At 39.1% G+C, this 22,090-nt stretch overlaps 1 protein-coding gene across 1 annotated transcript in view; it reads left to right on the top strand.

The window, feature by feature from the left end:
* cntn3b (contactin 3b) overlaps positions 1-2,746 on the top strand; it is a 40,362-nt gene extending 37,616 nt beyond the window's left edge. Inside the window, exons 19-22 of the mRNA XM_040115453.1 lie at positions 769-955; positions 1,736-1,848; positions 1,950-2,115; positions 2,655-2,746. Coding sequence (XP_039971387.1) covers positions 769-955; positions 1,736-1,848; positions 1,950-2,115; positions 2,655-2,746 — 558 coding nt within the window. The remainder of the gene's footprint in view (positions 1-768; positions 956-1,735; positions 1,849-1,949; positions 2,116-2,654) is intronic.
* Positions 2,747-22,090: the final 19,344 nt, after the last annotated feature.

The raw sequence follows: 22,090 nt of genomic DNA, 5'->3' as shown, positions 1-22,090 counted from the left end.
AATGCAATCCAGTTTAAGTTTGATGTAATCACTTATTACTGCTTAAAAGATTACATTACTGTAAACTGAATTCTGTTGCTCATCATACACAGCTTTAATTGATAACAAATTTGAAATACAATAATTTATGGGAGATGGAGTAGCGGGAGTATCCCGAGGGCAAACTTCACATTCCAGTTTAATTATTTATTGACTTAACTCTTATGTCACTTAATACTAGATACATGAATATTGAAGATGACCCAAAGCGAGTGGCAAATTAGTCCATTTGTTTTATCAAATATCAATTCACCTGCGCCCTTAATTGGAGGTCAACAGCCTGAAGGAAAGCAGACTCTGCATCTTGTTTTATAGAGTGCAGAATCCTCTTTTGCTGTAGAAAGTTGTAATTTGTAAGTACAGAATAAGCATTTTGAAATATTTGTCACAACTTTTAATATCCTGTTTCCTCAGACAAAAGTAAGAGCTGAGGTTGTTTTCAAGAACAAAACAGGCAATAGTCATGAATTTTTCTTCCAGGGTCACTTATCATTTGACCCACTAATGTCCTGTTTATATGACCGGGTTGGTTGAGAGGATGTGCATCAGTAATTGAGACTCGACTCGTGAAAAATTTATTATTCATCATCGCTCACTCCCTTCCCTTCTTTAATACAAACAGCATTTCAGATCTCATGATGGAATATGCATTTCAATAATGCAGCGAAATGCACCACTAGGATCTGGCTGCTTGTGGCCGTGTTTATGATTTTGTTTTTTTTCCAACAGGTTGTGTACTGGGAAGACGACACCAAGCCTGACACCGTTGGCAAAGTGCGCATATCTGGAAACTACACGCTGGTTAACATCACAGGGCTGAAAGCGAACACAGCGTACTACCTCTCTGTGGCTGCTTTCAATACAGCCGGCCCTGGGCCACAGTCAGCACCCATCAACACCACCACAAAGAAACCACGTGAGTCCATCCCCCAAAGGCATTGAAATGATTTCTAGATGTGCCTTGTTCATGAACCATACCAGCCCCACTCGGATGATGTCATTCTGTCCTCAACATGATAGGCATAGTATTTCCTCAGAATTGTAGGTTGTGCTCATAAAGTATAATCTGACAAGACAGCTTTCCATTTACCTTGTAGGAAAACAAGGTGAATGTTGTGACCGTACAATACTTGACGCCACGGTTTTGTTTGAGAAAATAGTGAAAACTCTATGCACTGCAGCTTAAGAAAACACTTGCAAATAAACAAAACATCTTCCCAATTTGAAAACACATGCAGCATTTAGAAAATTTTATTTTATACTTTTATTGGGTAGCAATAATTGAGAGATGACAGGTTTCAAACCAAGGACTTTCATGCTAAGCCACGGGGGCAACCACCTGGACTAAACTTTTGTTGTTTAGTAACTCATTTTTGTTAGGTTCTGTTTTGTTAGGTGTGACTACAGTGTTTCTGTATGTGGTTTTGTTTCCTGTTTTTGCAGTGCATTTCTGTATTTGATTGTGTTTTCTTACTTTGCCACCATGGTTTCTAAATGCTGAGCCTGTGCTGTCAGATGGATTTCACTCTATTTTAATTAGTGTGGTGCTCTGCTAGAGCCATAATTTATTATTCAGACTGATAAAAACCAGGAACCTGTAAATTATTGTACACACGTGCATTCCAAAAACAGCCATAGGAAATAACTATTCATATCCTGTACTACAGTACATCTTTGCCTCTGGTTCTTTTTCTAGCTCCAGATCGGGCTCCGCTCAACATACAATGGACCATGATTGGCTCCACACTCACGCTGCACTGGGATCCTGTAGTAGCCATGGAGACAGAGTCAAAGGTCACTGGATATTCGGTAGGCCCTAATTCCCTCCAAAGTTCTGATTTATCTTCAAAAATCAAGGATGACAGTTTTTGCATTAGCTTATTTTCTGCATCCCCCCTCTCCTGCCTCAGGTGCTGCTGAAGCGACATCGTTACAGTGACATCAACACTATCTTAACCAACAAAACCACTGTGGACCTCAGCCTCTCCGCCAATGACAACTATCTCATTCAGATCAAGGCCAGGAGTGAGGGCGGCGAAGGTGTGGGCAGTGAACCCATTCACATCCACAAATTAAGTGAGTTTATAGCTCTCTGTCCTTCTTCATATCACTTCCTCTTTGACCACTGATAAAGCTTGAGTGAGGATTAAATAATTCAGAGAGAACATTTAATTTGGCTTCATTGCATCCCTTTCCAACCATGTGTAATAGACTTACTTCAATTGCGAGAAAAGCGACCTTTTTAGAAATGTGTGCGCAGTGTCATCCATCTCTGCCATTGGGTTATTATTCCTTGTTGACTGGCTGCACAGCGCTGCAGCATATAAAGCAGTACTGTGCTCCCATCCTGCTGCCGTGCAAAATTGTGAGGCGGCTCAGTTTGCCGCTCTTCTCTTGATGTGATATGAACTTTATCTTCTTGGGATACTTAAATAGCTTCTCCTGTTGAAAGTGAGTAATAATGTAGATATGTAAAAAAAATTCACAGTTGGCTTTTGATTTATGATGACTTGTCAGAAATTTAGAGGCTAGCACAGCAGAGTGCAGGTTTTCTTCTTTTCATTGGAGGGGTATTTCTGGTTCTCCACTAGCTGCTCTGCTGGTTTTGGTTGCAGGCATGGGAGCGCGGGGCTCAGGAGCCAGCCCCCTCAGCCCGTTGTACCTCTCTGCAGTCCTCATCAGTGCACTGCTCGGCTCCATCTGGTGATGTCTAATCAGAGCTTACGGAGCGCCCTCCCACCCCCTCCGTCCCTTCAGTCAGCCTGTCCTACGTTAACCCTCCACTGGACTGGCACAAGGCCCGGGCTTCAGTGGCAGGTCTGGGAAAGACTGGAAAGGACTGCGCCGAACCCTTAAAGGGATCACGCCACCTCTTTTAAAGGACCATCAGATAGAGATGTGATGATATGCGTGCATGATATCTTTCGGTATTTCCTCCAGTGTCATAAGTGCCGCCATGCTCTAGGTTTCATTTTAGAAGTTATGATGTCTATATGATCTTCTTAGTATCTCCAGAGATACTAATGCCTTAAAACCCATTTTACATATACAGTCCATACCAAAGTAGGTGACAAAGGCTGCTTGCTTTACAGTTTCTTTAACCCTGTATAAAAATGTTTTGTACTCAGAAGAATATATCTTCTCAAGATCAACTTCTCAGCAGAAAGATTACCATATAATCATTGGTTGCATCCATTTTTTATTATCTCAGATTGAATCTGATGGGTTAAACTAAACCAGTTCTATATAACATCACCATTAACTAAAAACCACACATCCTATTTTTTGCAGCTTTTGCCAAAAGAAACATCCACTGCAAACTTTTACCAGGCTTTGTCAAATATATGAAAGATGCATAGCAAATTGATCAATTGTGCCTCAAACCGACTTATCTCTGCGTTCTGAAATAAAATTAAGTCTGTTCGAGAGCCAGATGCTCCTGAGCTTTAGGCTACTCTACTATACTCTGATAGATCTGGGCATTTTGCTCTCTATCTCATGCTCCTCTAAATAATAAATGCCTATCACACTCTGCATTCTAAGCCTGGACAAAAAGCCGGGATTGCAAAGAATAGAGATGTGAGGTGTTACAATGTCAAGCAGATCCCATGTGTACTGTTCCTTCTCTACATTTAGATGACCCGTGTTCTAGATACATATATCACATCACAGAACATGTACCATCTACACCCCAGATGACCGGCTGGCCCAGTGCACAATGGACTTACAGGATAACAGTGCCTTGACTAGAGCTCACTCTGATTTTTATCTCTTCCTTTCCTTTTCAAACAGCTTAGGAGAAAGATTCATTTTGTAGAGGAGGCATTGTTTGCTTTTGTTTCTGTAGAAATTAGTTACAAAGGACAGGGAACTCAGAATGTGGAGGGAGCCCATTATTGGAAAAGGTATGTTGATTAAATTTTCATTGAGACAACTACACAGGAGCACGTAAGACAAAATGGGTTCGAAGCTTGAGGAAATGGATTGAGATATATGGAGGAAATTTTGGTCCCAGTATTTATGGTCTGCGGTATAATAAATGTATGACTTCATCCGTAGCATAATTTATGGACTATTAAGGCATCCGAATAATTGATGCCAATGCCGTGGTGACTGGAAATGGAGCAAAAGGCATAGCTGTCATTCTACACCCACCCCATCACCATCCATTGGACACATACCAGACTGAACAGTAACAACAGAACATTGCAACTCTGCTGAGGGAGCTACTTTTCACGCCCTTTTATCATGTGGATGAGACTGTCAAAAGCCACCCAAGTAAAAGCCGAGGTGTGATTACTGGGGTCCTGACAATGTTCATGTGGATGTGGAAGGATACAGTCAACTGAACTGCTACACATTACCGTGCCTTTGCCGAAAATGGGGCTGTGTACGGTCATTAGCTTGGAGGCTGTCGTAGTCTGTATTTTGCACTCTCTACCCCCAACCGCACCCCAAAGTCGAATGAAAGCACAAGGAATTGATGCAAGGTGACTGGATGTCCTCACTTAGCCATCTGAACAGGTGTGCAGACCCCAGAGGCCTCGTAAAAAGTCCAAACGGCCCGCATAATCAGGCTGTCCTATCTGCTCCTTGACTGGTTTCATAAAGCTCTGTGCTCGTTGATTAGACTGCTGCAGACCAGTCAATGGGATATTGATTTTCCAGCCCCATTATTACAGCTGTCACAATTCAGCTGCTTGATTGACTGATGGCCAAATTCTTATTGCACTCGTTCTGTTGTGTTACATTCAGTGATGTTTCAGATGCCCTCCACTACTTTACTGCCTATCAGACGACTTTAAGGCAATCTTTTTTTGTTGTGTTTCGGTTTGGTTTTAGCAGAAATCACATTTATCTATTTGCTCAGTTTTTCACAGATTTTAAAAGTATTTTGTAGTGTAGTGGTAGATTGTGACTGAATTGGAGCAGACCTGAAACTGATTGGCTGGTTGATTCTTTTTGAGTTACACGCCGAACATGACCACTGTTGGGTTGTTGTGCTCTATAGTAGTACTAATGTATCTTTCTTTCCAACTGTATAAAAGCCCAGTCACACCAGGATAAAACAGTGAAATTTTATGGCAAAAATATGGAATTGATGGTATTTGTTTCAAGTTCTACTTTGGTTAACTTTTGTGCGGTTACAGTAGCCAACTGTTATGACATAGAAGGAGAGCTGGAGAATCCAAAACGGAGGTAGCTGACGTAGCTGATCGGCTGTGCTGCTCCATCCACTTTTACGTAATGCAAGGCCTTTAGACAAGTCGTGAGACCGGTTTTGATGGTACAAATACATCTTTTGAATAAACTGTGTGAACTTAATGTCCCATTTTCAACTGAGCTAATGGGCTTGCTAACTTACAGTTTGCCACCTAGCTTTGTTTCACAAAGATGTGCGGATGAATTTTCGTTCTGCCAATTCCTGGTGTGATCGGGCCTCAAAGCAGCTTGTGTGTGCAAATACTTGATCCAAGTGGTGTTAATATTTCCGTTGATATCCAAATAAGGTAAACTCATCGCCAAATTGCAAGCTAATAGGTTATTAATTTCACAGTGCTTAAATGTGTGGCAGTTTCTCAGAGCTTTCTTATTATTTACATAGTTGTAGTTCAGCCTAATGTTTCTTTCCTCTGCTCTCGCTCACATAAAAAAGCAAAACTATTGTTTTTGGCCATTGTTTCTGTGGTTAATAAATACTACAAGTATGATCTTAAGGAAGTGAGGAAAGCGATTGGAGCCACCAGCTGAAGTAGTTGAAAGGTATTGATCACAGAACAACAACGTATCTCTATATCCACACGGTTGATTTGGTTAGATTGGTTTCTGTGGTTGCTCTTGCTACAAAGGAGTGTATCTGGTGCAGTGTAAATAGCTTGCATATATTTTTTAAATATGGCCATCAAAGACAACCTTATTGCTTTAGATAGTGTGTTTTCCGACCTTAATACTGGTGTATTAATCAATGATCTCTGTGAGATACTGACATGTAGAATGGCATTTTCATATTGAAAAGTAACTGTTTTGTCTTGTATACTAAAATTGTGCATGTTAATCATTGTTTGTGAATTTGTGTTGGATTTTTTCTAAAACTATAACTTAATAAAAATGTTTATTCCAGTCACTGGTCTATTGGTCTGTCAAATGATATTGGTGACTTTTTTCTTTGCAAATTCTTCATAGAATTTGCACCTTTAAAGTACAATAGCGGCTATTGCAGGTTTGCATTAGCCTAACCTTAGGCTCTTGGCTTTTACTTAGACCCTGTGTCAAAATCTACTTTTAAGAGTTTTATTATTTTTTGTTCATATTCTTCTCATTGTTCATATATTCTAAATAAAGTTTTGTTTAATCAAATCTACCACAAACTGCCTGGCACTACCACAAAACCTTCACTCCAGGTACTTTTATTCCAGCTAGGAAGCTGGTTAGTTTCTGGATCTCTGGGCAAATAAATTGCAGGTTGCTGTGTGCACCATACTAATTGGGAATTTGCAGGCAACAGGGTACATACTGTACACACTGCAAGGTGCAAGGGGCTCAACTGGGATCTCAACAGGGGCACAGCAGCATATATTTCTCGGGGCCTCCTAGCAGGTCAGTCCTGAGTGATATAATGATTGAGTGAAATAATTATTCATGTATTATATATGGATATTTTCCAATATAAATTCGTGTCTCTGTATGGCAGATTTATGCTAAATCCTAAACTGTAGAAAAAAATCATCAAATGTATGTACAAAGCATAAACTGTGATTCACTGTTATGCATTTCATGAGACAAAACTCTATATGTGTAATACAATTTTTTTTTTTAAACGGCTTGTTTGGAATAATTTATTTGGACAATGAAAATTTTTAAAACAATGAGATTATGAGACAATTTAGTCAAAATAATAAGAACATTTTGTTGCTAGAGATAAATGGTAACATTGAATTATCATCGAGCCATAATCCCAGGTCAAGTAAAGTCCAAACCAGCCCCAAGACTGGGTCCAAGTGAACCTGGAGACAAGACCATGTCCTAAGGGCATTTGATGATTAAAGGGTTTCTTAAGGATAAATCAAGACACAGATCTATTTGCAGGAACTCTGTGTCTTCTAAACTTCCCATCATGCATAAAAATTGAGCAATTAATGCATACAAGCATGAGTGTGACGACATACATTACATGGTTTTCTACAGGTCAAATCCCTGTTTGTGGTTCTGGGTAGAAATTACACCTAACATCAATAAAATGACCTATTTTAACCACTACATACTACATTTTAAAGAAAAAGAAGGCATATAGATTAACAGACTGTGTAGCTAAATATTTCATAATACTTAATTGTTGGGACTTCACAGATATCAAATGAAATCTGATGTGTAAATGAACTGCATTAACTTTGACATAAATTGTGACATCATAGCAACGCTTGATTCAACTACAGGTGCCGCCTATAATCTGAAGTAAGAATTTCAGAAAGCCTCTGCATGTGGGATCCACACATCAATGGCAAACAGGCCTGTTTAGTCAGTTAGATCTAAACAGGATTACTTCATGCCACAGAAGTTTGTAAAGCAGAGGAGTGTTTCAGAATATAATCACCCGATTTTATCAAAGCACAGCTTTGCCCTGTCTGCTCCACAGCACTGCATTTTACCCATCATTAGCCCCACACAGACACAGTATCTGTGAAGAATAGATGTTTCTTTATGCCTGACCAGAGGCCGTCTTTAAGTAATACACAAGCTGTATGGTTTGAACTCTGGCTTATACTATGTCAGAAAAGGTTGCTCATTTGCTTTCACCCCTTGTTGACCTCCTTGTTTGGTTTTTACAGGATCTGTGAAGAGATGCAATCAATTATTCATGCAAATGATTGCCTCTTAACGTCCTGTTTTAATAAGAAATATATGAAAGCTTCTCTTTAAAGGAATACTGTTTATGCTCTTGTGGTCTATTCTAGTATTTCAAAGTGATTTTTCCCTCAGTTTGGGGAAATTATTTTTAAAATATGGTGATAAACACAGCGGGGGAGCTGTACATATTTTCTTTCATTCTCAAGTTACCACAAAATACTCATTTAAAGGATTTCAAAATTAAAGTTCACTTAACTTTTTTCCTACAAAAAGAAGCAGCAGTAAGCTCTGCAGTAGTAGTGTAAAGACACATGTAATCTACGTACTGCAAGTTGTTTGCTGAGTACATTTATTACATTTGAGATGTTTATGAATAACCTAACCTCACTTCATTGTAGTTCACTCTCAAACCAGTCTGTGTATCAGAGTTTTGTAATTAAGGTCTTCTGGTCTTTTCACACAGACCCACTGATGTACTAGCAAACTGATTACAAAATACAATGTAAATGTGCATTTAAGTGGCAAAAAGACAGCTATTTTAATTCGTAGGTTATCTCAAGTTTAATTTCCACACAAATGCTTCATTTCGATTCACAAGAATCATGAGTCCCACCTTCCTTCCATATAACCTCTGCTTTATTTAAAAGGATGAGAAAGATTGGAGGAAAAATATCAAAGCAAAAACAACATGCTTTGACAGAAACTGTGAAGACCATCAGCCCTCCTATTTCCTAGAAAAAAGTCAGTTAAATGGGAATTTACATTTAATTCAAAAATTATATTAATTGGAGGTAGTTCAGCGTTGTGGGAAATATGTTTTTCCACTTAGATGAGTCAGATGAAAAGAGCAATCTCACTCTCATGTCTGTCCAGTAAATGAGAAGGAGACGGTTAGCTTAGTTTAGCACAGAGACTGGAAGCAAAGCCGAAAAACAGTGGAGCAGTTACACCTTAGTTTTTAGACAAATCAAACAAGCAAGCTTTAAAGTGTTAAAGCTCACTAGCTTTAGAGATGTCAGGGAGGTTTTGTTAGCTTTATGCTAGGCTAAGCTAACTGTCTGCTGGCTTCAGCTGCATATTTAATAGGAAGACATATGAGTGGTATAAATCTTCTCTTCTAACTCTTAGCAAGAAAACAAATAGGGGTATTTCTCCAAATGTGAAACCATTACTTTAATACCTGATCCTAAACCTCCCTGTGTTTCATGTCTTTCAACTGAAATGTGCTGTAGGGTAGCCTAGGGTAAGCTTGATATTTTACTTATCAATCAAATGGTGTAAAAGTCATTATTTGCTAAATCATAATAATAATTAAGGAGAAAATATACATTCAGGAAGCTGAATACAATGTCACAGCATGATTGGTCTTTGTCGTGGTAGGTTACACAGCTGTGACAGTGCTACAGTTCTCCACAGGAAGTAAATTAGTGGCTATATTTAGCAATTGTACACAACCGTTGACGGAGAATATTATCAGTGCTTTTGAACCTCAGGCCAGGATCAGGTCATTCTTATCATAAGGCTGTTGGTGTTTGGTGCCACTTGCACCAAATGGCACGTGTCTATGGAAGGACATTTTTTGCTTCATCACACAGTGCTCTATGTGAACGTACAGATTTTAAGAGAAATAATCATGTATATAGTCTCATAAGGTGCTATTATGATACTTACATGTGATACACACTGTAATCTTTGTTAAGTCAAAAGGCAAATAAAATCTAAAATTCTGAAGAAAAAATGAGATGTATATCTTTTGGCAACATCCACTACACTTGAGGTACAGATGAAGGGATCTGCCACAGTGAGTATTCATAGATTTCTTTTCAACAGCAGCACTGCTCCTTAACTTTGTCCCTGGGCATTATAGATGCTCCATCAATGTTCACTAATTAGGAGGGCGAATTTTTTACAGTTGACAAGGGAAGAGACGCAGGAGGGAGGTTTGGAAATTACTCACTGAGGTTTATTAATGAGGGGGTATCTGGCCTGTGTGGCCGGAGAACAATATGAGAAGGAGCGATCAGAGGCGAGCGCCATCCATTACTCTGGAACTGTGTGGCGACTCCAACAGAGCAAAGCTTTTGGAAGCAATCTTTAATGTGGGCACATGTGAAGAAAAGAACATCATCGTCTCAAATAACATACAAATATCTAGACCTGTGATGGGCCTCTAATACTAATGTTTGTTATTGTTCAAAAGGCAAATCTACCGTATACATTCAGTTTGTGGGGGCCTGGATGAATTTCTGTTTAAAGAGCTCATGAGTGTCTACCTGTGACTATACTGGTGCTATTTTCATCCCCACTGATGGAAATGTTGAGAAAAAAAAAGTGAAAGACAAAAAAGTGTGGGACTATTGTAACGAGACTAAGAGTCTGTAGTCATGCTAGTAGATATGTGAGTCTGTACTTATGGCGCAGTAGTGCTATTTGCTAAATGCTAACATCAGTGTGCTAGCATTCTCACAATGACAATGTTAACATGCTGAATTTAGCAGGTAATGTTTACCATATTCACCAAATTTGTGTAGCCTTTTAGCTTGCATTTGCTAATTAGCAGTAAGCACACAGTAGCCCCAATCGAACTTGCTGGTGGCACTAAATAAAAAGTTGCCAAAATCATTAGGATTCGTCCTCTGGAAACAGAACATCTATACGAAATTTCATAATCTAATATTTGCAAAGTTTGGACTGACTAGATAACACCGATATATCCCCAAAGTACTGTTCTAGCATGGCTAAAAATAGTCAAAAACCTTAAACATGTCCTTGGCTGATCCCAAACACAAAGCTTTGTTAAACAATTGTCATTATCTATTCTTACGCAGGCTATTCTTTAGAGAAAATGGAAATATATAGTAAACCTAATTGTGGTGCAAGGCAAGGAATATGTGGACATGCTTTTATACTATTTGTAATAGTGCAATCAATCCCGATAAAAAAAGAAAAAAGAAAAAGTGTTAGTAGTAGTGATTCATTGCACAAGCAAGTGTGGCTGAGAGAATAGAGTTGCACCATGTGAAAGTGGTAAAACCTACATACTTTACTGTGCCATGGGCTGAAGATTTTTTGTTACGGAGAGAAGAGTCTTCGAGGAGTCTGAAAACAAAGTCAATAAATATGGGCTGTCAAAAAAGACCTGCTGAGTTTTTCAAATTTCAGATATTTGAGAAGTGGCTTATATCTCAGATGTGAACATGGCGTGTGAAGAGTCTTTATATAAAAACGATGATGACACCAGAGGCACAGACTGGGACAAGGTCCTCCCTTCCATTTCAGTGAGGTCAAAGGAAGCCTACAAGGGAGCTTTGACTCACAGGGGTCTCCAGCCAAACAACGTCAGCCAGTTCTCAGATCTTGCTGATCTTTGGAGGATAAATTCAAGGCTCCAACCAGGAAGCGTGAAGGGCCATGAGACAGTGGCTGTGCACTGCAGGTTTCTATGGGTGACTTCATAACCACTGGCAGGTCCATCAGAGGAACACAGGGCTACCTTGGTGAAGAAATAAGAGATTAGTTATCGTCTTCAAAACCAGAGCTTTAGGATGAAAAGATTCAGAGATCAAGATTGATTAAAAAGACTGAATTTCAATACTGATCTTTCTCTAGCAGGGTCAGGTTAGACAAGCAGGTCTCTAGGTTTCCATTTCAGTTGTTTTTTTTTTCCTCCTCATTCAACGTCTACCATTGAACTGCCCTCGATATAAGCGCTTAACCTCCATTTGCCCTTGTGGCCCTGCTCTGTGGCCAACAGCAGAGGAATGTGACTGTGCTGGGCATCTCCCAGCTGTGAATGTAACTGTGGGAGTTGGAAGCATGGCATCTTTTTCTACAAAGATAATAGATATCAAATTAGAAAAAAAAAACAAGGTTAGCATATGTTTCTGAATGCTAACAGCATTTTAATTTCAAAGGATGTCCTAGATCCGATAAATCAGGTTTCTCTAGCTCAAAATGTGAACAAAGGCTTGAATGTTAAAGGGATGAAAAAACAGTCTCTGTGACCTTCTTCTTATTCTACAAGTGCAGCAAGTTTAAGAAAAGGCAGAAAATAACTTTTGACCTCAACTATTACTTTAAAAGATATTTCCACTTATTGAGTGAGTGAAGGTCATTCTCTACCTGGAAACAGAGGTTCATATACTAATCTCAACACATGATCCACCTTTATTAAAGGGGAACCGTGCCAATTTTACACATCAAAGTCTCTGTTTACAGGTGTTTGAGGGTACTACTGTATCACAATGAAAAGGGGTAGATAGTGGATTTAGAAGCGGTTGAAATGCATTGTGGGGAAAAAAAAGAGAAGAAATATATATATACATGGTTCTGCTGCATAGGTCTTGTTTTTTTTTTAAACTGTCCATCAGTTTTACAGCCAAACTAGTGGAGTAGTCTTTTATGAGGCGAAACTGAAACTTAATGCACCTGAGCAAATGTTGGTAATAACCTCTCATTGCACAGAAACTCTGTGTGAGCACAACAACGGTGAGTACATTCGGTCAGTACCAATGTGGACTGTTAGGAGGCAGGATGCAAACAGAGGACTTAAATGTCAAGGTTACATTGACTGTTGTCTCCAACCACCCACCTGACCTTCACCTTATGAGGTTTTGTGGCACTACAATGTCACTTGAACAGCCACAAGAGATCCCAGTCAGGGATGCATAAACATCCTTTGCTCTGTCTTTGTTCGAAACTGTTCTCGCATTATGTGTTGTCTGCAATTACCTGCTTCATCCTAACTTGGCGTCTCTTGTCACTTTCCCTGCTCTCTGAATGGCATTTTCATCTTTTCTCCCTTTGTGTGAATGGCGTCCTTGAGTGTTGCCTCTTGTGTGTAGTCTGTCGTTATTTTCAGGTCTTTGTGGTAGAGTGGAGGATGTGCTGCTTATCCTATAATGTATTGCTTCTCGAGTTTACTTTATAAACATCTTTTGCATGTCTAATGTTAGAGGGTATTTTTGTGAAGTTTTTCCTTTTCTGAATCAAGGGTCTAGGATAGATAAAGGGAGTCATGTTGTAGACATTGTGAGGATTTTTCAGTCAAATTTGGGATTTTGGGGTATATATATAAAATTGACCTGACTCAACTACGAAAAATAAAACCCAGGTTGTTATAAACTTGAATTAAGCTCTAACTCTATTGTGTGACTTTAGAATTTGATCAGTCTGGAACTGTATTTTCTATCAGGACCTACCTTTGAAAAATAATTAAATAAATCCGTTTCATGAGCAGTAGATGGTCTGAGTGTTAAGCCTCTGAGTATGGATTCATTATCGCTCTAAAGTGGATGAACACAAGCCGCTGTCATCTACAACTGTTCATATAGTTTAATCCAACATCTAGGTAGCTAATGTGTAACATAGTGGTTTATGCTTGGATTCTTGCAGTTTATGTTGCATATGTCACAGAAAACTTTATGTCTGTCCAATTTAAAGACTGGATATTGTTTTTCTGTTTAACTGGAGACTTAGCCACCACCTGAGCATAATGTCGAAGTGTAACACTACATGTGCCTTTTTGAAAAGAGGTAGAAAACAACTGCTGATATTTGTAACATACTGTATGTACCTGTGCTCTTTTTTTCTGAACTTGGCTAATTGCATTTTGGTGAATCTTCTTTGATTAATATTTCCATCCCCAGTGTTATTGCGGAGCATTGCATGGCAGCAAACCAGTACATGCACCTTGGTGATCAAGACAGTGATAGATGATCATTTTCATGCTTTATAATTTTTCCTATACCATGACGAATTTTCTGCTAAAACAGCTTAAAAGGATTATGCCAAGGCTCAAATAATAAACCTTAATGATAAATCGTTCCCTGGATCCAAGCAATAAGGCGCTGAAACTAAATTATAGATAGATAATGTAACATAGTAACCACACATTCCTAGCTCAGTGACATTGTTTGACTCCAAAATCACTTTTTAACTTCATTTATTAAACTGTGAGGAAAACAGTTGATTATTTTCTTTTCCTCCGCCAGCTCACCAGCTCAATTACAGGTTGATCATCTGCCACACTGAGTGCCAAACAGTGCTACTTAGGCAATCAGAGGATTCTGCCAACTACAAGTTAATTCTACGTGCAATCACAGTTATAACCACTATCACACTTTCTTCATTTGTGTACTAATTGGATCACAGGTGTTTCAGTTGATAATTCATTCATTTTAATAGAATAGAAGAAAATGCATTTTAATAGAAAGTACAGAACACCATCCTTTGGGTTTAGCTCATAATTTCTTTTACGAGTGGTAATGACTATAGGTTGGAATTACACGTCTGTTATTCAGCATTGTTTTCACCCTCTGACAACACAATTCAATTCAACTCAATTTTATTTATATAGCGTCGAATCATAACAGAGGTTATCACAGGGCACTTTTCATGTAGCGCAGGTGTAGATCGTACTCTTTACAGTTATATTTACAGAGACCCAACACAACCACTAGACACAAGAAGGATGTCATATATTATCATGCAGAGTCATAGTAACTATCTACAATATATACGGTATGTTTAAGTTACATTGGTTGATTTTTTTGGCCACTTGGGGGCAGCGGATTCATGTATCAGCATACATGAGTCTCATGCTTTTCCTTCGAGTTTTAATGTCTTTGTTCATCATCTGTCATGTGAAAACATCAGATTTCCCCACAGATCAAATGAAAGTGTGTGTGTCCAGATTTCCAAATTTCCATCCAAATGTAATGCATTTTCTCAAAATTTGGTTAAAATTCAAGAAAATGTAAAATCAATATACATTTCCATCTTCTCTTTTCGAATATTAGGAGTTCGTTTGTCAGGATAAACAGCTGGTGGTGCTAATACCAATAAAACCACTGGAGAAGAAGAGGTTGTAACTAGATGACCTAATTAAAAGAGCATTAGTTAAATCTGAGATGGGTAAAATCAATGTAGAAAACATGACAAAAATATGGCATTTGTGTTTATATCATGTATTAATCTATAACAGTCAGATCTTATGTTTTTGTCTGCCAGTCTCTTCAATGGAGCGTAAGCCTCAGTGGATGTTAAAGTAACGTCATGATTTATTTGCTAAATCTGTTTCCATTGCACTTTGCTTTTGTCAACACCAACTTTTCAACTCCAGCTAAAGCCAAAAACTTTTTTGCAATATTTCAAGTTTTTTTTTAATTTCCAGCATTTCCACTAAGGTTGGTTTTATTCACAAATCGAATATGTGCATAAAAACAGGTTAATGGAAACTCACCTATAGTTCAGTTAGGAAATCCTAACGTATCCCTGGGGCTGTCAGCCGTCTTGTTCAGAAGATGTTTTGCCAACTTCAGTCAGCACTGGAGCTGAGCGCTCCGAGTTGCTCTGTGTTTGCATGGAGTCGTTGACACTTAAAGGGCAGCCTTACACACACTGACCAAAGTTAACATTGATACGGCTTCATATTTCTGACCACCTGGTGAACGTAAATTCAATATTCACTCTACTTTTGGTCTCCACCAACTCCTAAGAAAAGTATTTGGCTCTTTAGCTGCTAAATGCTCCCCTATTTTCACCAGCTAGTCCCTAACTGTGTCTGTCTGCTGTTTCCTGCTGAGCAGGTTGTGTACAGTAGTTTCATCTGAGATTTTGCTGAAAACTGTTGCCTCTCTGTTGTTTTGTGACATAGTCTTTCAGTTATGTTGTTATAGAGAAACGATTGGAAGGTTACCCTTGTCTAGCTAGTAAAAAGCAGAATATTGCCATGCCATGATTGATAGCCAAAGTAATCGTATTCTTTTATTCACTGTAATACTGAGTGTCTGCCGCAGTGAGATGTAATACCCATTCAGCTTTGCTTAGTGAAACTGAGAAGATCATAGTACTGAGCCCTTCTCATAGATATATTAAGGAGAACTGGATACCATGTTCAAAGATGGTGCCCCAGTCATTCCTATGAAATTTGTTCTTGTCTCTGTGCATTGGTCTTATAATGCCTCAGAAACTTCCACTGGTGGTGCCAGCTGACTTCCTGTTGGTTCCCCGAACACATGGATGGCAAAACATAACTTTATCACAGGGCTCTTCTTGACTTTTCAAAAGTTAATGGACCAAATGCATTAATGACACATCCAGTGTGTAGTATGTGTACAGTACATTTACAACTTCTGGATCAACTTGTTAAATATGCTGAAATATGAATTACATTCAACACAGCACATGTCCAAGCATGTATTTATATGCAGCACACACAGTACAGTCCTGTAAGTTGCATGCATCATAGCCCACCATTTACACAGTCTGGTACTGTATAACTGGTCTGAATGACAGCTTCAAGAAACGCGCATGGAGAATTTGAACAGGCATTTAATTGAACAGCTAGCATAAAACCAGAGCCTGCAGATGACATATGTTAATATGTCAGTTCTTTTTTTGCACTGTAATTTGTTCTCTTGCACACAAGCCTGAAGCAAATTAAATATGTATTTGAATTATTTGAATTATGCATTTGTATCAGCAGCACACTAAAGCTATGGATGGTGTGGTGATTAACATTTTCCTAAACTGCTGTTGTGTTAAATCAACCCTTGTCTACACAAGAGCAATTTTATTTATATATTCTTGAACAATCATCTGTGTCCTATGATAAATTTATTCCAGGGAAATTACAATGTCTCAGCAAAGTTGTGGTTTTTAGCTACTGGATCTCTTTCACTAATTTCTTACAGTTTGTAAATCTGGGGTCTTCAGTGTTGCTTGTGGCTTGTAGTCCTGGGGAAAACATAATTTCTTCACTCTGTTCCTGGTGTTCATGTTGCCCCGAGGTTTCCTGAATACTGAGGTGCCAATCATGGAACATGGTGGCATAAATGAGGTCTGATAGTGGGCGCCAAACATCCCTGAGCTGGATGTAGCATCCTCACGTCTTCATTATGGCTTAATTAAGCCACTCAAAAACAGATGTGGATTCTGTATGCTGATGGTGTTGGATTCTCAGTTAAATATACTCACAGGAATTGTTGTACTGTAAGAGGGACATGGGGGCTTTGTAGCTTTTGTATGCATCTGCCAAGATGTGTATATCAGCAAAAATATCAGGCTGCTGCAGCTGATAGTTGTTGTGAGATCCAGCTACACTGGATCGGATGAGCTCACATGCTTCTCTAGGCTGTGGCAAAAGAAAACTGCAGTGTGATGTTGCGTATCATTACAATAATTTAATCCCCCAACAACCCCTCACAGTTTAAATTTGATATCGCTGAAATACAATTTGCACAAGAAAAACGCAGAGAAGAAGTTATTATATGTGTCACACAGATCTGCTACATTTTGAATAAGCCATGAACTGAAAAGATATGACTTAATTTTCTTTTTTACAGTATGAGAATTAATGCACAGGAACACACTGAACCACTGTGGAAGGTGACACACCAGTTATTGGTGCCAATATCATGTGATAGGGAGGCAAGGCCAACCGATCACTACTAATCTATTTCATAGCAGAGTGGCTCTCCTGTGGTTTCAACGCAGGGCTTTTTTATCAGACACCAATGTTTCATGGCCGGATCAGGTTTTAGTGAGGCTTGTCGGGGCAGGAGAATGTGAATTACGGCTCAATGTTCCTCGACAGTGCTGAGCCGGTGGCTTCATCTGTTCTGACAGGCTCTTGACTGTGTGTGATGATGAGAGACAGCTCTGGGTTGGTGCTCGGCACTGGCTCTTCAGCTGACAAAGTGAATTATGGAGACCTGAAGAAGCAAGAGCATGCATCAGCAGACCCCCACTCCTATTAATCCTTCCCTCAAAGGTTCACCACAAGGCCCCAGACATACCTTGCTGTAGCTCACACGCACTTCAAACACTGGCTGAAACATGATGGAGGCAATCGAACCAAGTGCTCCACTGATTTCTTTGTCAGCATCTAAAATTTCTTTCGCATCAATACATAATTCTTCAATGGATTCTCTTTTCTTTAGGACCGAATTATTTACAGTTAATGGTTACTTAAGTAATAAATGATCAGATGGGAAATAAAAATTCTATCTGACCTTTTGTGGTGCTTACTACGTGTATTATGCTTCTGTAGCATTATCATGTACGTTTTTAAAAGAAGCCCTTTATGGAGCCCCACTGTTCAATATTGACAGCATAAAAAATTGTATGAATGAATAAAATACCCAAATAAACCAATATATTGTGAAACAATTTAAAAATTCATTTAAACTCAGCCTCAGTACTTTCAAAATGTCATTTATTCATTCTTATTTTCCTATTAACAGTTTTACTAGAGTCCAATTAGATTTCATTATAGAATTTTTCTGTAAGACCATTTTTTCATTAAGGCAGTGACACTTTTATTTCATGTTTTTTTTTAATTTCATGTCACTCCTCATGACTGTGGAGTTGTCACAAGTGACTACCCTCTTACCTTTCAGCCAATCACTTGCCCCCTGCCCCTTTTAAACATAACAAGGCCGCCTATGCTACCTAACTAGCCAGCTAACGACAGGCTGTTTGTGAGCTACTTAGCATCAGTGAAGAGAGGGGTTAGTGTGTTAGTGTTAGCAGCTCTATGATTCTAAAGATGTTTCTCAGAGAAAGACACAAAACTCTGTGAAGACCAATTCTGCTAACTCTGGCTTTTCATTTTAATGTTAAGTAATAAACCAAGCTCACAACCCTGCCTAGCTAGTAAGCAGCTTGGGTAGGTAACATGTGAAGCCTTGTTAAGCTAAATAAAAGGAGAAGTTATCTACTTAACTACTTAAAGTTTATTCTCTGTGTACTGTGTTTACATACAGCATTAGCCTAGTTGGTTGGATAAGATCTACTTTGGCATTGGTGTTTCTCTAGCTAGCCGGTGCTAAGTGGCTAAATTTAGGCGCATTTTTGAGCTTATTTTTTTAGGAGAGGTGGGTGACATGTGACTGGCTGAAAAATGAGGGGCAGTAACTGTTGACAAGACCACTGTCATGAAAGGTGTCATTAAGAAATAAAAAGTGACAGTGGCATGAAAGACGGCATTTTGAAAAAGAAAATCCATAATGAAATAAAAATAAATAAAAACACATTTTATTCTATTTATACAATATTTTTTATCGTTACTTACAGTATTTATTTCAGCTTGAACACTTGTAGCTTCCATACCTGTTAGGTTTTACCACTTAGAAAGCACAAACAATTTTTTCCACCTACAAATCATTGATGATTAGTATCTCCACCTAGATAAAGCACAAGGACATCATCATCATACATTTCTCTTTATTTAAGAATCCATTGAAATAACAATCTTGCAATTCCGACCATTCATTTAACCCTAACGTAAGCCTCTGCTGAAGGAGATATGAAAATTTAACCATCACAGAAAAAATACAAATCCTGTTGCGTGTTCCTCACTAATCCTCCCTTTGGACGGTAAATGCATTGCAGAGCTTAGAAACACACCACGCAGGCTGAACCGTGATATACAGTCTCCAGGACACAATAGAATTGGTGAGTGTATTTTCTCATCTCATATCTCTGCCAAGTTAACATGCCCACACACGCACACACATGGGTGCCAACTCCAACCCCCCCCCCCCCCCCGACAGCACACACATCAAAACTCATCCGCCACCGCAAACCACTGTAATATGACAGATTTATATGCTGGAAGGTATTGGTAAGAATACAGCGAGGTCCAAAAGTCTGAGACATTCAAGTGAATGGGAAAGTCGTCTCAGACTCTTCTGTTGAAAACAAGCAAAACTTATATGAAGCACCTTGCACTTAGGGCCTGTTTGGCCACAAAGTGAGGTGGTAGTTAATCATCAATTCCTCCAGTGCATTCAGAAAATATTCAGATCCCTTTAATTTTTTTATGTTTTGTTATGTTGCAGCCTAATGCTAACATTAAAAAAAAAAAACATCCCTCATCAGTCTACGCCCAATGCCCCATAATGACAAAGCCAAAACTGAATTTTAGAATTTTTTGCAATTTATGAAAAAGGAAAAGGGGAAATATTACAAGATTGTGTCGAGGCACAGATCTGGGGAAGGCAACAAAAAAAAAAATTCTGCTGAGTTGAAGGATCCCAAGAGCACAGTGGTCTCCATAATTCTTCAATGGAAGACGTTTGGAACAACCAAGACTCTCCCTTGGTAGAGAAGTGACCAAGAACCTGATAGTCAATCAGGCTGAGTTCCAAAGATCCTGTGGGGGGATGGGAGGACTCTGGAAGGACAACCATCACTGCAGGACTCCACCAATCTGAGCTTTATGGCAGAGTGACCAGATGGAAGCATTTCCTCATTGAAAGTCACATGAAAGCCTCTTGAGTTTGCTAAAAAGCAGCAAAAGGACTCTCAGACTGTGAGAAACAAGATTCTCTGGTCTGACTGTTTGGCCTCATTTCTAAGTGTCATGTCGGGAGGAAACCAGGCACCGCTCATCACCTGCAAAATATCAATAACCCTAAGCACACTGCAAAAACAATGCAAGAATGGCTGAGGGACAACTGACTGTCCTTGAGTGGCCCAGCCAGAGCCCTGACTTGAATCTAACCGAACATCTCTGGAGAGACCTGATAATGGCTGTCCACTGACGCCCCCCATCCAACCTGAAAGACTGGCAGAAAATCCTCAAATCCAGGTCTGCAAAGCTTGTTGCGTCATACCCAAGAAAAATGGAAGCTGTAATCGCTGCCAAAGGTGCTTTCAGTAAGTACAGATCTGAATACTTAAGTAAATGTGATATTTGTTTTTCCTTTTAATAAATCTGCAAAAAATTCTGAAATTCTGTCTTCGAGTTGTCATTATGGGGTAATAAGTATAAATTGATGGAAAAATTTAAATTACTGTCATAAGGTTGCAACATAACAAAATGTGGGGGGAAAAAAGTGAAGGTCTTAATACTTTCTGAATGAACTGTAGATACACTGAGATGGTGTTTGCTCTCATCTCTTGTCAAATTAATCCCTAGTTCTACTGAAATGACAGTTAGATAATATGAAAGCTAATGGATACTTTATTACAATACTGGGAAGCCATAGGCATCTTGCAACAGTAAATCTGACCAGCAAGTGGAGTGTGTGAAGACTGCATTGCAATAGACTATCCTGTTGCACATGCTGTCAGCTAATCTCATTACTTAGAAAGCGCAGTCTCCACTGTTGGCATGTTGTCTTAGGTTAACACACCCACGCGCACGCACACACACACACGCGTGTCCACAGAATGTGTTTATTGTTGAATATATCCATTACACTTTCAGTACATCTCTATGTGTCGATAGAGATCTTTGCTTGACTCTAATGAAGGCTGGGATTGATTTCACATTCCGGGCATGCTGTGTTTTCCTAGCTGTCAGACTGGGATGTTACAGCATCAAAATGTATATTGTTGTACTAATCAGTCCATTTGTGTGAACAATGTCTAGCTGCCCGGAATTTTTATGAAACATATCACATCGTGAAATTAATTCCATTAATTTCTTTTGTATAGGCCTCTTGAGCAGCAGGCATTTACTCCTTTCATTGTTTTGTCATTTATAAGAAGTCTTTCCTGACTGTCAGGAACAATAAGATATCTGCGGGAGAATTGTCTATTCATATTAGAGGTTTTAACTTCCGCTGAATTGAATATTATTCAGCACCATGAAGGACACTATTGAATTGACAGCTCCATACTACTTCAAGCCAACCCCCCCCCCCCTTTTTTTTTTTTTTTATACAACACAATATGCATTTGATTCCACAAAATTAAATTACTTTCAGTCACATTTCTTCCACTCAGTGTTTTCACACAACATCAGCATCATCTTTCATTACATGCCACTACTTTGAAGGTCCTCCACTGCACTCATAAATACTGTGGATTATTCAATTGCTGTCAATCTGTCTGCTGCCTCATAAATTTACTGCTGCCACAGTACAGGGTCGTGGAATTCAAGGGGAGAGCTTCTGAATCTCCGGGTTGATTTCTGTGGGAGGGAGGTGTATGAGCATGTGAGGTATACTCTACGTGAACCACACTCCAGGTGCAGCACATGATACACTGACACACAGGATTCTCTTTGCCCAGGGCAGTACCGGATCTGTGCAGTGGTCACATAGCTGCTACCGGCCTTATGCATGTAACTCTGAATTATTAACATTGTAGCAGAGGTGGAGGGAGATACAAAAGGCATGCAGTCACAACGCATCTGGCTAGTGAGCTACTCCGGTTTGACAGTGGAAAAAGTGGAGGCAACAATTTAACC

The sequence above is a fragment of the Xiphias gladius genome, chromosome 21 (assembly GCF_016859285.1).
Source record: "Xiphias gladius isolate SHS-SW01 ecotype Sanya breed wild chromosome 21, ASM1685928v1, whole genome shotgun sequence".
Classification (NCBI taxonomy): Eukaryota; Metazoa; Chordata; class Actinopteri; order Istiophoriformes; family Xiphiidae; genus Xiphias; species Xiphias gladius.
The sequence above is the reverse complement of the archived record's forward strand: the minus strand, read 5'-3'. Positions and strand labels throughout refer to the sequence as shown.